This window comes from Martes martes (assembly GCF_963455335.1).
Source record: "Martes martes genome assembly, chromosome: 1".
Lineage (NCBI taxonomy): Eukaryota > Metazoa > Chordata > Mammalia > Carnivora > Mustelidae > Martes > Martes martes.
Window position 1 is genome coordinate 79,429,963 of NC_137888.1, and position 14,234 is coordinate 79,444,196.

General features: G+C 38.7%; 1 protein-coding gene across 7 annotated transcripts in view; it reads left to right on the top strand.

The window, feature by feature from the left end:
• MME (membrane metalloendopeptidase) overlaps positions 1 to 10,740 on the top strand; it is a 95,757-nt gene extending 85,017 nt beyond the window's left edge. For all 7 annotated transcript variants that reach the window (XM_080806735.1, XM_080806737.1, XM_080806739.1 and 4 more), the window contains exons 21-23: positions 2,246 to 2,341; positions 2,653 to 2,729; positions 10,297 to 10,740. In XM_080806735.1, coding sequence (XP_080662861.1) covers positions 2,246 to 2,341; positions 2,653 to 2,729; positions 10,297 to 10,396 — 273 coding nt within the window. In that variant the 3' untranslated portion in view covers positions 10,397 to 10,740. The remainder of the gene's footprint in view (positions 1 to 2,245; positions 2,342 to 2,652; positions 2,730 to 10,296) is intronic.
• Positions 10,741 to 14,234: the final 3,494 nt, after the last annotated feature.

A 14,234-nucleotide genomic window follows, 5' to 3' on the forward strand; every position in this document is an offset into this window, starting at 1 on the left:
GATTTTCACAAATGAGTAGAGGAATAATGGTGTTGGAAGCAACAAGAAGGAGTGAGGGTAGTTTTGAGTGTTTCTTCCAATGCTGAGGTAGTTGACATTTGGAATAATGAACACCATCTGCTTGAGAAGGTACAGGGGACAAAGTGCCCCAGGAAAAACCAGGCTTCTCTAAGACAAGGATGGATGGAGTATTCTGTGCAGTGGATGAGGATATAAGATTACTTGTCCACCATAGAAATGTATGGATTAGAGGGGAGGAGGCAGTGGTTGGGCCAGGAAAGGGTAAGCTTCAGAGCATTGTGGGAGAGATGACAGGTAGAGCCCGTAACTTGGCAGTGACCATGGATGATCAAAGTGTGAGTTTTGGGATATTCAGCTGCCTGCAAAGTTGACAAGAGTGAGTCCCAGCAGAATCCTGGGGGGGTGGTAGACTGATGCTCCTTTGAATGGTTGGTAATACTTTGACTAAATGCCAGGCAATGTGCATTTTACCTCGATGGGTGCTAGGTACTTTTGTTTCCCTACAAATATTCTTGAGCTTTATACTTGGACACAATTAAATTCCTCAGAAATGGTTTGATCCTTCCGGACCTTGCTTTTACAGCTTGTTAGAGGGGCTAGGGTAGTGCTCAGTCTAGGGATAATTATTCTCCACTGCTGAGGCAAGACCTACTTTGTGAATCTTGAGGGGCCCATCTGATCTGTAGAGATCCTCTCCTGTACAGCTTTCTCTTTAGGACCCTGTCCTTGGTGTCCTTGAACTCTCAGCTCCTTCTCAACTCAGGCAGTCCCTTGGGCTCCAGTTGAGTTTCCCTTCTCTGTGTTGTAGCCTGGAAATGCTTAAGGCAATAAGCTGGGACATTTATAGGGCTTACCTTATTTGTTTACCATCTCAGAGCAATCACTCTTTTTTATGCCTGATGTCCAGTGTCATGCGCATATATTTTGTCCATCATTTGTTGTTGCAGCAGAAAGGTGAATCCAGTCCCTCTCACTCCATCTTGCCTGGAAGTGGAAGGCATGGGCACTGTTCATTCTCCCGCAGTTATTTCTAATATTCAGACAGATTAAAAATCATTGCTGTAAATGCAACCAAAATCTAGTTTGATGATACTTCCATGATGATCTTCACCTAAAACAAGTACAGACTTACTATAGAAGCAAATTATAATTTTTATTTTATTTTATTTTTTTAAGATTTTATTTATTTATTTGACAGAGAGAGACACAGCAAGAGAGGGAACACAAGCAGGGGGAGTGGGAGAGGGTGAAGCAGGCTCTCCACTGAGCAGGGAGTCTTATGGGGGGCTCCATCCCAGGACCCTGGGATCATGACCTGAGCCAAAGGCAGATGCTTAACGTCTAAGCAACCCAGGTGCCCTGCAAATTATAATTTTTTATACATGAAATCATAGCATCTAATACCCTGTCCCCTTTGCTAGATTGTGAGCTCCCCAGGAGGGAGCAGGCTCAAGTCTTGCCCATGTTCCTAGTATCTTTACATAATAGAGACTCAATAAATCTGTGTTAATGGCAAGGCGGAGGACATGAAGTATATCTTCTGCTTATCAAATTGATCACTTTCCTTTGTATTAAATTGGAAGTAACACATCTCAGAAAGTTTATTGTAAATTCCTTAAATATGTTTAGTAGAAGAAAACTGCATTTTCCAATAATATTCATAGAGCCTTAAGAATTAAGGACACTTTCTGACGTCCAAGTGACCTAAATTCCTTCTTCCTAATGTGACTGAGGTTTAGTCCATTTTATCCTATCTTCAGGGGTGCCACCACAATTACTCATCTTCATGCTTAGAATCATAGGATACTAATTTTTAAGAGATCTTAAGGAATCCCTTGATTTTTGGCATGAATCATTCAAAGTCGGGAGTAAATCTTTTTTTTCTAAGAGTAGTAACTGAGCTAAATATGGCAATTACAGAATGACTCCCTTGGCAATTCATTCTTCCACCTGGCAAGACTTATCCATCTATCTACAGAATGATGTTTAGATAAGTTTTTTATCATTTATATAAGTCATCCATTCATTCAACTGACACTGACTGATCATTGACATTTTCAGAGCATTTGTAAATAAATTCTGGTTTTCTTTCTAATCCATGAACCAGTTGTAGGTTGCCATATGTAAATAGATTATTATAGTGGGTTGGATGGTCTTTTGCACAGATTTATACATGAATTTAGAAAATTATAAACATCATGTTTCCATTTCATTAACTGCCTAGGCCTATCAGAATTATGTTAAAAAGAATGGTGAAGAAAAATTACTTCCTGGACTTGACCTAAACCACAAACAACTATTCTTCTTGAACTTTGCCCAGGTATTGTATCTTTCTTGATTGATAGATACGAAATCATTTTGAGTTACAATTTCATAGTTAGTTAGATATTGCATGCTGAGTTTTCTTGTTTTAATCAGTTGTGGCAGAGCATTTGACGTGACTGACTTTCACTGTTTATAAAACACTATCAGCTCGTAGTAATGGTAATTATGTTCCTGGTTGCCTATCACTGAACATTATTTGAAGAGAAAATGGTTGAGAAATGCAGAATTCCAATTTAATTTTTGCACACAAATACTCGTCGATGGAACCCAAGCACACTACTTTCCTTTTTCTGTTCCTATCCCTAGGTGTGGTGTGGCACCTACAGGCCAGAATATGCTGTCAACTCCATTAAAACAGATGTTCACAGTCCAGGGAATTTCAGGTGCGTGGGTTTGAGCAGCAGTCCAGCTGCTCCGACATTGACTCCATTACTTCCACATTCTGAAATTGACTTTTTGTAACTCTGACTATAAAATTTAGAAATTCAGGGTTTTGTTTTCTTTTTTTCCTTTTGAGGGTCACAGATAGGATCAACAGAACACAGCAGGATAAATGTCATGTTTACATAAGCAGAGCCTTGGCTGCTCTTAGCCTCAGAATGTACGTGACCTATGCTTCGTGCTTGATGGATTCCAATAAAGACGTTGCCTGAGAATAGTGGCCCTATTTAAAGCTAGCACAAAGACATTTTTAAGAGCCTATGAAAAGTTTAGGCCTAGCACCAATGAGTAGCCATTCCAAAGAAAGATTTCCATTCAACATATAAAGAGAAACGTGTTTTGTTTTTCTTTTTAAGATTATTTATTTATTTATTTGACAGACAGAGATCACAAGTAGGCAGAGAGGTGGGCAGAGAGAGAGGGGGAAGCAGGCTCCCCGCTAAGCAGAGAGCCCAATGCGGGGCTGTATCCCAGGACCATGGGATCATGACCCGGGCCGAAGGCAGAGGCTTTAACCCACTGAGCCACCAGGCGTCCCAAGAGAAATGTGGTTTAATTAGACGTTGTCCAACATAACATAGTTGTCCCCAGAACTCCAGAAGAGAGTACCTTGAAGCAGAGGTCAGAGGACAGCCCATCAAGGATGCTAGAGAGAAATGCTCTGTAGAGTGAAATGCTCTGTAGAGTGAACGATTGAGTTACAAGAGATCTAAAGTCCTTTGGAGATGAGAAAATCTAAGAGAGCATTGTATTGAAAGACAATCACTCTAACCACTGTTCCAGTGTTAAATCCTGGATCCCCATGTATCCAATTTAGGACTGAATTATTAATGCTCCCCCTTCCCACATAATATTAACATTTCATCACTGATTTACTGATCAACAACATTTCTCAGGCAGGAACTCTAAAAAAACAAACTTAAAATTTCGTAGAGTGGTTTGGAAAACAGTTTGAGAATAAAAGAGAATTAATGGGCTGAGTTTTAAAAGCCCTTCCTAAAATGAATGGACACATACTGCAGGGATCATTCACTCCTGGGGAAAAACCACATTCAATTAAGAAACAATAAAAGAGCACATTTACAAATTAAAGAGTTTACTCAGCTTGTTCTAGTATCACCATCGTAATCACCATCATTTAGTATTTGCCTTAACTGTTCTTTCAAATTTTATTCACTCAACAACTGTTTATTGTACGCCCATTAAGTATGTGATCCAAGGTAAATTCAGTCTTGCTAGAAAAGTCAAATTAACTTCTTTCTAGATAATGAGCAGCAAAAGTCACTGGATCAATTCCCGTTGCAGTTTATCCAAGTAACTTTTTGTTTTCATTTTTAGAAGTTGTCTTTTTCCTTACTAAAGTCTTCAGATGAGAAAATAGAGGAATCTAGTTCTGAAGCAGTAGAGGGCAATTATTATAAGCTCACATAAACCATGATAACAGTCTAATTGGTCAGAGCTCTTCCCTTTATAGCCTCATGAACTAAAGCACATATATGCACAAAAACCTAATGAATTTAAGTAATATTATTATAATACCTGATGCACCTGGCATATCCTGAGAGAATGGGGCTTGCAAATTGAAAGTTTTTGATAAATTTGTCCCTTGAGTATTAACATTTTTATCTTAACCACTGGATTAAAATTTCTCTGTTTAAAATACATTTTCTGCCTTATTACCTTATTAACACTGTATCCTGAACAAAACCTAGCCTTTTTTTCTTAAATGACACAGACTATTGCTATGACTATTAGTTGGTATTTTAGTATTTATTAGCTTAGAGAAATCCTCAAAAGCTAGACTATGGAGAGCTATTTATTTCTGCACTAAAGAGCCACCAGTGGGGATATGGTGATGCTTTTTTGACTTTTCATTTTGGCTTTTTATTAGGGTTTTCCTGTTTGTTTCTTCCCTCGTTCTCTTTTCTGTTACTACATAGCCTGCCTTTTGCCATCCCATTCCTTCATTCTGATTAGCTCAGGAGGCAGATCCTCATAATTGAATGGTGGATGAAAAATGAACGCAAGCTTTGAAGTAACACTTGAGTTCCACCCAGGGCTCTGCCATTTATAAGCTGTTGCTTTACCTCTGTGTCTCAGTTTCTAGATATTTTACATTAGGATTAAATTATCCTACGAGTTAAGAGGATTAGTGTTAATATAGAAAAAATATTTATTACATATATATGTTTGGAAATTAGAGCTAGGATTGTTTTTAGATAAGAAAGGTCTGAACAGGGGCGCATGGGTAGCTCAGTGGCTTAAAGCCTCAGCCCTTCAGCTCAGGTCATGATCTCAGGGTCCTGGGATCAAGTCCCGCATCAGGCTCTCTGCTCAGTGGGGAGCTGGCTTCCTCCTCTCTCTCTGCCTGCCTCTCTGTCTACTTCTGATCTCTGTCTGTCAAATAAATAAATAAAATCTTAGAAAAAAAAAGGTCTGAACAGAATAAGAATCCCCAGGAGTAAATATATGGAGTTTGCAACAGTTTTTATTACCTGAGAGTCAGGGGCTTTTTGTGCCCATTTTTTACATCTGGATAGTTCAGAATGTCAGTAACTGATCACTGATTAAATGATAAATAGGTAAATATGTAACTGTTTTCTACCCTCAGTTTTAAACTGAAAACAACTGTATTATAAATATGTAAAATTTGCTCTCTGTAAAAATACATATTATTTTATTATAAAATATGTAAAATTATTCGCAGCTTTATTTGTAATGTTCTTTGTTCTTGTGCAAAAGATGCCTCTGACTATTTTTTGTTTATTGTAAGAAAAGTATGTGTTGTTTTTTAAAAAGGGTAAATGGAATGCCAACCTTTTGTCAAGGAAATTATTATTTTCTCTGGAGGTAAAGGGATTTCCTTGGCAAAAGGTTGAGGTTACATTTAGTTTTGGAAACAGGCTGCTTCCTGGCTGTACAAAGTAAAACATATTTTTTAAAGAGCCTTAAAACCTAATAGACGCTGAATTGCTATTGAGAAATTGTGCATAGTGGTTTGTGTAGAAACATTTCTGAACTAAAGGGAGATTTTGTAACCTTATGCCTGAATACCACAGTATGAAAACAGAGGGCAAATTATACTTGATATAAAGCTGAATCTCTAAAACCACTTGTTAGGTCTGAGCTGTAATTGTTTTATTCCTCCTAACTAAAGTCTTACGTACTTCAGATAAACTTCTAAAACTTTAGTGTTTAAAATAAAAATGTTTCTCCTTGATGTGCTAGAAATTGAACTCACAATTTAAATGACTTCTTTTTGGAAATTCAGTTTCTGTTCGCCATCCCCACTTGGAATGGTTGTCATGCTCACATTGACCATCTAATCTACAGATGTGTCTCTAAAGTTATCCAGATGTAATACTTCTCAACATTATATAAGGGTCTGATACATTTTTTAAAGCATGTCCAAAGGGACAAAGTGATACCAATGTATACTAAATAGTAAAGTAGTGCTCATTGAGATGCTTAAGTTGCTCAATATTATCTTCCAGTCAGAATAAAAGGGGACTTTATAGAACTAACACCACTGATAAAGCGAGATATTTTTTCCACAGCTTAAGTTCTAGTACTTGTAAGATATTCTTTCTGGCGTTTTATGTAGACATTTTCTGGTCATATGGTGATTTTGTTCCCCATTATTCCATGAGTTAGTATGTGTATGCTAAATCTACTCTTTGAAACACTCATGTTTCCTCTATTTGCCTTAAATATTAACATTGTCTCTGATATTTTGTAAATGTCAGTTTCAATTTTGGTGAACCTTGGAGCACTTGTTAATCTTCAGATCACATCTGGGAATCTATTCAGGCATTTGTTTCTTTGTGAATTTATAGTGGAGCATGTGCTGATCAATGGGACCTTCCTTTAACAAAATCATGAACGACAGTTAGGGATAAAGATTGGATAGTTTATTTATGAATGCAGCTAGTTAACCTTGTAACCAAGCCATTCATTTAAAAGAAGTAACAAAGGGTTGTCAGAAGACCAAATAATTGCAAAAAGCTCCTTCAGTAATTTAAAAATCCAGTTAAGTACAATCAGGAGTAGTCTTCTTGGTCAGCTGAAGTTCAGCTCCATATCCCTTAGATGTTTTTAAAACAAGTGATTATTTGCCAAGGGAATAAACAACAACAGTACAATAAAACATTTTATATAAGAAAGTCAAAATTTCAAGTAAATCACTTTAAGAAATAACCAATAAAAGCCATTTATCTTTTGTTATCATGAACACAAACACTGCATAGTTTTCATATAGCATGAAATTCATGGAAGTCTTTTATGTAATATTAATGAAATTTGACTTCACTCTTAAGAGAAGGGATTCATTTGATTAATAATGTATCCACTTTCTGAAATAGATTATTTATGTCATCCATGCAAAGAATTAATGTAAACAATAAGACATTAATCAGAATCCTAGGAAGGTCAGTGAAGTCCTGGTACATGGTTGACCTAATTATTCAGCACCAAACGATCTTAAGTGAAGCCTTTGGATGGAAAGAGAAGAGCTAGAATGGAAATGGAGAGGTCAGTGTGCATTAGGTTGAATGTTGCTACACGGCTAACTGCCATGGGTGCTTTGTGAAGACTTCCCTTCTTAGAGGTGTGTGGGTTGTTTTGTTTTTTCCATTCCCCTCATGTTTTTTTAACAAATGTAGAATTAAATCATGGGTTTGGACATTTTACTGAAGTACTTGACCCCATGTGATTATATCTAACATACAATCCTTTAAAAAAAAAAAAAGTTTAATAAAATGAAAACAGAAAAGAGCATTTCTGCCAGTATGTAGATCCCAGATGCTTTCCCTGTCCATCAGGGAGCTTATTGCTCCATTTGAGGAACAAGTCAGGCCGCCGTGATGGCTGTCACTCAGCCAGCATATAGGGCTTCCTGAAGTGGGAAGGGGATTGAATTAAAAGAAACAAAGTTTCTCTCTGTCTCGGAGTCCATGAGCCCAGAACCTTTAAAGACTAAAGACCAATACAAATTCCTGATATCTAAAATCTTTTTATTCCTTGGGGTGCCTGGCTGGCTCAGTTGGTAGTACGGGGGACTCTTGATCTTGGGGTTGTGAGTTCAAGCCCCATGTAGGGTTTAGAGATTACTAAAAATAAAAAAGCCTTTTTGTTCCTACATATATGACCACTTTTGACCAAGCATCAAGTGAATTTGTTCTTGGACTTTCAGATATAAGAATTGACACATCATCATCATCATTATTATTATTATAGCAAATTAATTCAACCAAGCTCCCACCCTAAGCTTGGAGGTAAGAAATTTCAGTAGTTTTCAGTGTGTTCCTTTTTAGGGTTGTACGGGAATCTGAAGACCCAGAAACTAGGGAATTAGCCTCCAGTTATCTCCAGCCTGCGATGGTCCCTGCTGATATTTCTGCAGTTCAAGAGCTTCATTTCCTTCTGGTGGTCATGGGCAAGGGCCTCAGGAACCACTGCTCTTGAAGTTCAGTCTGCCCCACATTACACGCCATCCTCTCAGAGGTCTTCTCAGGGCCCTGCTCACAGTGGGAGGCATGTCTTTGTCATTCATACAGCCCACCATTCTGGGCCCCTCCTCACCTTTGGGGAGGTCTGTCTTCTCCATCTCAAGGGGATTAAGAGATCTGACCCCCACTCTACCTCAACACTCCCATACCAGGAGGATTCCTGTTAATCTTTAGGACTCCTCTAGGAGTACTAAAAACAACAACAACAACAACAACAACAACAAAAACCCATGCAACAACAAAGTTTACATTCTCCCTGAAGGATAGGGACGTTGTGATGTTGGGGATGGAGAGATAGTTGATGTGGTAATGGTTGACACATTAAGAAGTCTGACTTTTAGAAATTAGATACAGATCTGTCTTTCCTGGAATGGGGATAAAGAAAAGAAATGCTTACTTTTTCTCATGGTTGGCCCATAGTAGCAAATAAACACAAAAATGCTAAGCAGTGTTTTTCTTTGTAATGTCCTGTTCCTCCTATATATGTAATCACCATGACCAACTGACAGGCTCGTTTCTTCAGGAAGTATGTGCTGAGTCCTACAATATACACAGCGCCGTGTGAGGCTTTGTGGGGAGGGCAGCAGGGAGCCAGAGATGCACAGGATTTTGCTCTCCGATTACGGAGTAAGCTGATGTCACAAAGTCAAGAAGGAGAACGAATCACTGTGAACTGATAGGGCTACTACTGGTGAGAGGAACTAATTAGGACATTCTTTGAAGAAAGCCTTTGCGGAGAGGTATTTAAGTAGAGGCATGAAAGCTGAGAAGGAGTAGATCATGGAGTCATTGGGCAGCAACTTTCCAGAGTATTGGTCCATAGGAGCAGAAGGCCCTGAAGAGGGAAAGAAATGGCTGGTTTGATGACTGGAAACTAGGTCTGTGTCGTTTGAGCCTGATGAGAAACAGGAAAAGAAACGTACTATGAGGAGGCCGGGAAGGTAGGCTAGAGCCATCAGAACATTGGAGACCATGGAGAGGAGTTGAATTTCATTCAAGCCCCTACAAGGTTTTAAGTAAGGGAATTAGGGAATCTGACCTAAACTTTAAAGATCATTCTGCTGTGTGGAGAATGGGTCAGAGGAGATAAGACTGCAAAGATTTATACTTAGCACACCTGCCATGTATGGAGAGCTCAGTAATTAGAACATACTCTCCTGTCCCTTGCCCAAGGTCTTCCCCCCACCTCGTCTATTTGCTTCCCTGCCCTTCCTCCCAACCCAAGGTGGGTGTGGTGGGATGGTCCCGGCGGGAAGAGAAGGAAGGGAGCTGCTTGGGGTTGATGGGAAAACATGACTTCTGCATCATTGTACTGACCTATCTCTCCCCTCAAATGCCGCTTGGTGCCGACAGTGGGTCAGGCAGTGTTGTTTTTGCCCATTGAGGTCAGAGATAAGAAGATGTTGACTTTTTGCCAGTCCTTTCCAGTTAACTCAGGCTGAATCCAGTTTCTGGTACCTATGAAGTTCTTTTGGGAAAAAAAAAAAAAGAAAAGAATGATCTTCCTTATTAGATCAGATCAACAAATATCTATTTAAAGTCCATTATATTTAAGTTATCATGTGAGCCCTTCCAAGACATAATGAAAAATCGTGATTTTATTTTTGACCAAACTCTTCTTCTAATAACTGCAATTCTGGATATCAACTATTCATTTATTTTACAACATGCATAGGGTGTTTGTAAATTAACTCCCCCATGACAACCTTAAGATGCAGGTTACTATTATATGCATCCTACAGGAAAGGAAACTGAAGCACAGAGGCACTAAATAAATACAACTCATAACCAGGCTTCAAGCCACACAGTCTTCAAAATCTGTGCTCCTGTACGTTGTTGCCTGTCCATTTAAAAATTCTATTAATGAGTAGAACTTTTTTTTCCTCTCAGGCTGTAAATTCCAAATTCCTTTGATAGGCCTACATGAAGAAATTCTGTAGAGCTCCTACATGGCATAGGCCTAAGTATCAAATGCTGACGATGATTTTTATTTGTTTCACAGGATTATTGGGACTTTGCAGAACTCCCCTGAGTTTTCAGAGGCCTTTCACTGCCGCAAGAATTCATACATGAATCCAGAAAAGAAATGCCGAGTTTGGTGATCTTCAGAAAAAGCGGTGTGGCCCTTGGCTAGACTTGCCAACACCACAGAAATGGGGAACTCTGTCCACAGAGGTCACTGTAATTACATGGGGTTAATTCACAGAGATGACAGAGCATCATATTAGAAATGAAGTTAGGTTATTCTGGAAAAGGTGTGGAGAGAGGAGAGGGGGTCCAGTGTCTATCAAATCAATCACTTTTCACTGTGTAAATAATGCTTGATCTCTGAAGATATTACCATTCATTTCCGTTCCTCATATGATCTGCCAGTTTGAAAACAGTGTTAAACACTCGATGTAAACTGGGATTTCTAATCAAAGGGAGATTAAAGAGATTGAAGCATACAGTTGGCTCCAGCAGCACAGCTGCGGCATGAGGGTTAAAAACACATTGCCTAACTACTTATCTTTACTTTTATTTGCAACATTTCGCTCCTACAGAACTCTTCCAAAGAATTCTTACACATCTTGGGGCCTTGGGACTTAAAGTAATTTTAAACCAATTTTGCCAATCATCAGTTATTCATTCTGAGATCATTTTATTTTAAGCTACTCTTAGGGCTAAAATGAATGTCTGAAACTGGTTTTCATTGTACCTGCTTTCACCGATACTGAGATTCTTGGGGCTCCCTGCAATTTTCTAAGCAATTTCTTGTTCTCTCTCTCTCTCAAAACTTGATCTTTTTAAGAGATTTGTAGTAATGTATAAATAATAATTTTTATATTTAATAATTAACTACATTTATGACTAAGTAATTATTATTATAAGTAATCATGGAATATTGACGTTTCAGACAGATGAATAGTTACGGACCAAGATCTGTAAAGTGATGTACAAAGGAAGATTTGAGACTTTTTAAACTTATCAATCATATTGATAAAAAGCTTTAAGCACAAACTCTGGGTTAAAAATTGTCATTGGACAGTTGTCTAAAGCGAGATTTTCAAAATAAACTCTGTCCCTGAGGGCTATGATAAAAGGACAACACTGCGTCTGTGTAGCTCTGCATCTCCTTATCTTTTCAGGTGTGTCATCTGATGGAAATATTTTGATAATAAATTGAAATTGTGAGCCCATTACTCACCAAGACTGTTGTGCCAGCTGTCCAGCTTTGGAAAGTGCATTTCTGAATATAAATGAGAGGCTTCCCCACCTCACACAGACTGCTTCTGAAACACTAACTCGCATAGAGTTCGGGGAGGACACTGTCTAGTCCCTGACAGGAACTCATCTCTTGAGGCTTTTATCTCCTCCTCTTTCCCTGTCCTTTTGGCTAGTTTGGTTAATTTCATTACTTGACTAATAATTTACAAACGAGGCATTTTCCCTGTTTTTCCTAAAAAAATGAAAATGAGGGAATTACTTCCCTCATTACTTCCCTCATTACTTCCTTCAAGAATAACCCATATTCTTCAAAATATGGGTTAGTTTTCTTGCTTCTTGAAAAATGCCCATTTACCTTTTTTAAAAGTTATGAAAATATAATGTATCCACAAAAGTTTCATTAAACGTAAGTTACAGCTCAGTGAACTTTCTCCGGCTGAACACAGCCCTGCAACCAGCACCTTTAAAAAACAAAACATTACTAGTGCCTTAGTACTTAGTACTTAGTACTTCCAACCACCACTTCCTTCCTCCAAGGACAACTACTGTCCTGACTCCTAATTTCATACATTTGTTTTAATCGATGAGCATGTGTTCTTTTGTATCTGGCTTCTTTCACTCAGTGTTACATTTTGAGATTCATCTGTATTGTTGCATTCGACTATGGATTTCTCATTGTCATTACTCAATACTATCCTATTGTGTGATTATAGGACAGTTCATCCATTCCATTGTGGGGTTTTTTTTTAATTTTTTATTTCTTTTCAGCATAACAGTATTCATTGTTTTTACACCACACCCAGTGCTCCATGTAATTCGCACCCTCCCTAATACCCACAACCTGGTTCCCCCAGCTGCCCACCCCCCGCCCCTTCAAAACCCTCCGGTTGTTTTTCAGAGTCCATAGTCTCTCATGGTTCACCTCCCCTTCCAGTTTCCCTCAACTCTCTTCTCCTCTCCATCTCCCCTTGTCCTCCATGTTATTTGTTATGCTCCACAAATAAGTGAAACCATATGATAATTGACTCTCTCTGCTTGATTTATTTCATTCAGCATAATCTCTTCCAGTCCTGTCCATGTTGCTACAAAAGTTGGGTATTCATCCTTTCTGATGGAAGCATTCCATTGTTGATAGGCATGTGAGAAGCTTCCGGTTTGGGGCTGTTACAAATGGTGCGATTATGAGCCTACATACTTGCACTTCCCCATCTTTCTTAACTTGAGATTTTAATGAACTCATTTCCACAAATATTTCATCAAGTTATTATAAATATTGAAAATACAGTTTTAAACTAGCCGTGGATAGCCTTATCTTTTTCTTCTTATATCACTGCCACCATTATTATGGATAATTCAAATTCTACTTATGGATGTATTTCCTTAAAGAAACTGAAAACACAAGTAAGACTGGTGGTTACAGCAATAGGAGCGTCCAATTCTGAAGAAAACAACTGTCTTTGAATCATTCAATTTCTATCCTGTCAGAGCAGCTGAAGAACAACTAGTACAAATTACGAAAAGATACCAAGTTCCCCCACTCTTTAAAACGTCAGTCTCCCATCCTTTATGGAAGGACTTGAGTGAAATTTTCTGGGGAAAAAAGAAAGAAAAAGCCTTTCTAATGCCTGGATCTCCTGTGTCTAGAAATGTCAGATTTCCTGGGAATAAGGGATACACCCAAGTGAAAAGACCAATACCTCCCCCTCCCTCACACGTGAGGATATTACTAATTGTATATGGCATCGTTGTTGAGTTGTGTGGGTCTCTCAACCAGTTCCAATCACCTGGAGTTGTTCCATCAGGTAAGGCCTATTTGTAATCTCACACATAAATCCATTTCACTGTGGCTGAATCCTGGTCAAGAAGAGAGTTGAGAAGCTGAGACATTAAGGGTTGGGAGCCAATATAACTCAGGAATGAGCAGAGAAAGAAGTTCTCATTGGTAAGGAATCTGCCTCCATGCTGCAGCGTCCATGTAGATTCTGGGTGTGAGGTGGAAAGGATGCCATCCTGGGAGAAGAGTCTTCTAGACTTATCTGCCATTAATGGCAAAGTGACCTTGGGCATTTGATCCCTTCTCTTGGGCCTTTGCTTTTCCCACATGAAATAAAAGAAGAGTCTATCAGTAGTTCTCAACAAGAGGAGAATGTGTCCAGTACTTCCTTCCTTGTCACCTGTCCCCCAGTGAAGAACCACTGCGTAAGATAATTTCAGCACTCTCATGTAAATGCCTGAGTCTAGTTAGACCACATTGTATCTCAAAGACAAGGACTAAAGTTTGGTCTCATTTGGGTCCACGCTGCTCTTACTAGTTTTCTCTAACGCCTTTATTATTCCTGTTGTCACAGAGGGAATTCTCGAAGTAGAAGATAACTGTGAGTTTGGAAATAAGACTCCCCGCGTCAAAGATGGAAAATCTGAAAGTTTTATCAGTTCCAGTCTCAAAAACACAAATAAAAACAAACATTTTTCATAGTATTGCTTTTCTGCCTATTCTAGCCTCCCCTTGAAAAATGTTATGGCCAAAATGGAGCTTTCGTCCCTGCCATCTTACGCTTCCTGCAGGCTTCATTTAAAAATGAAGGATATAAACTATTTCACCAATGTTTTCTTGCATAAACCATTGCATTCTTCCAAAGATACCATGCTTTTCTGGTCTGATTTCTTTGCAAAAGTTCAGTGAAAAGGTTGCCAAGTGTTACAGAGAGTCACAGGCATAACCAGATGATGGCT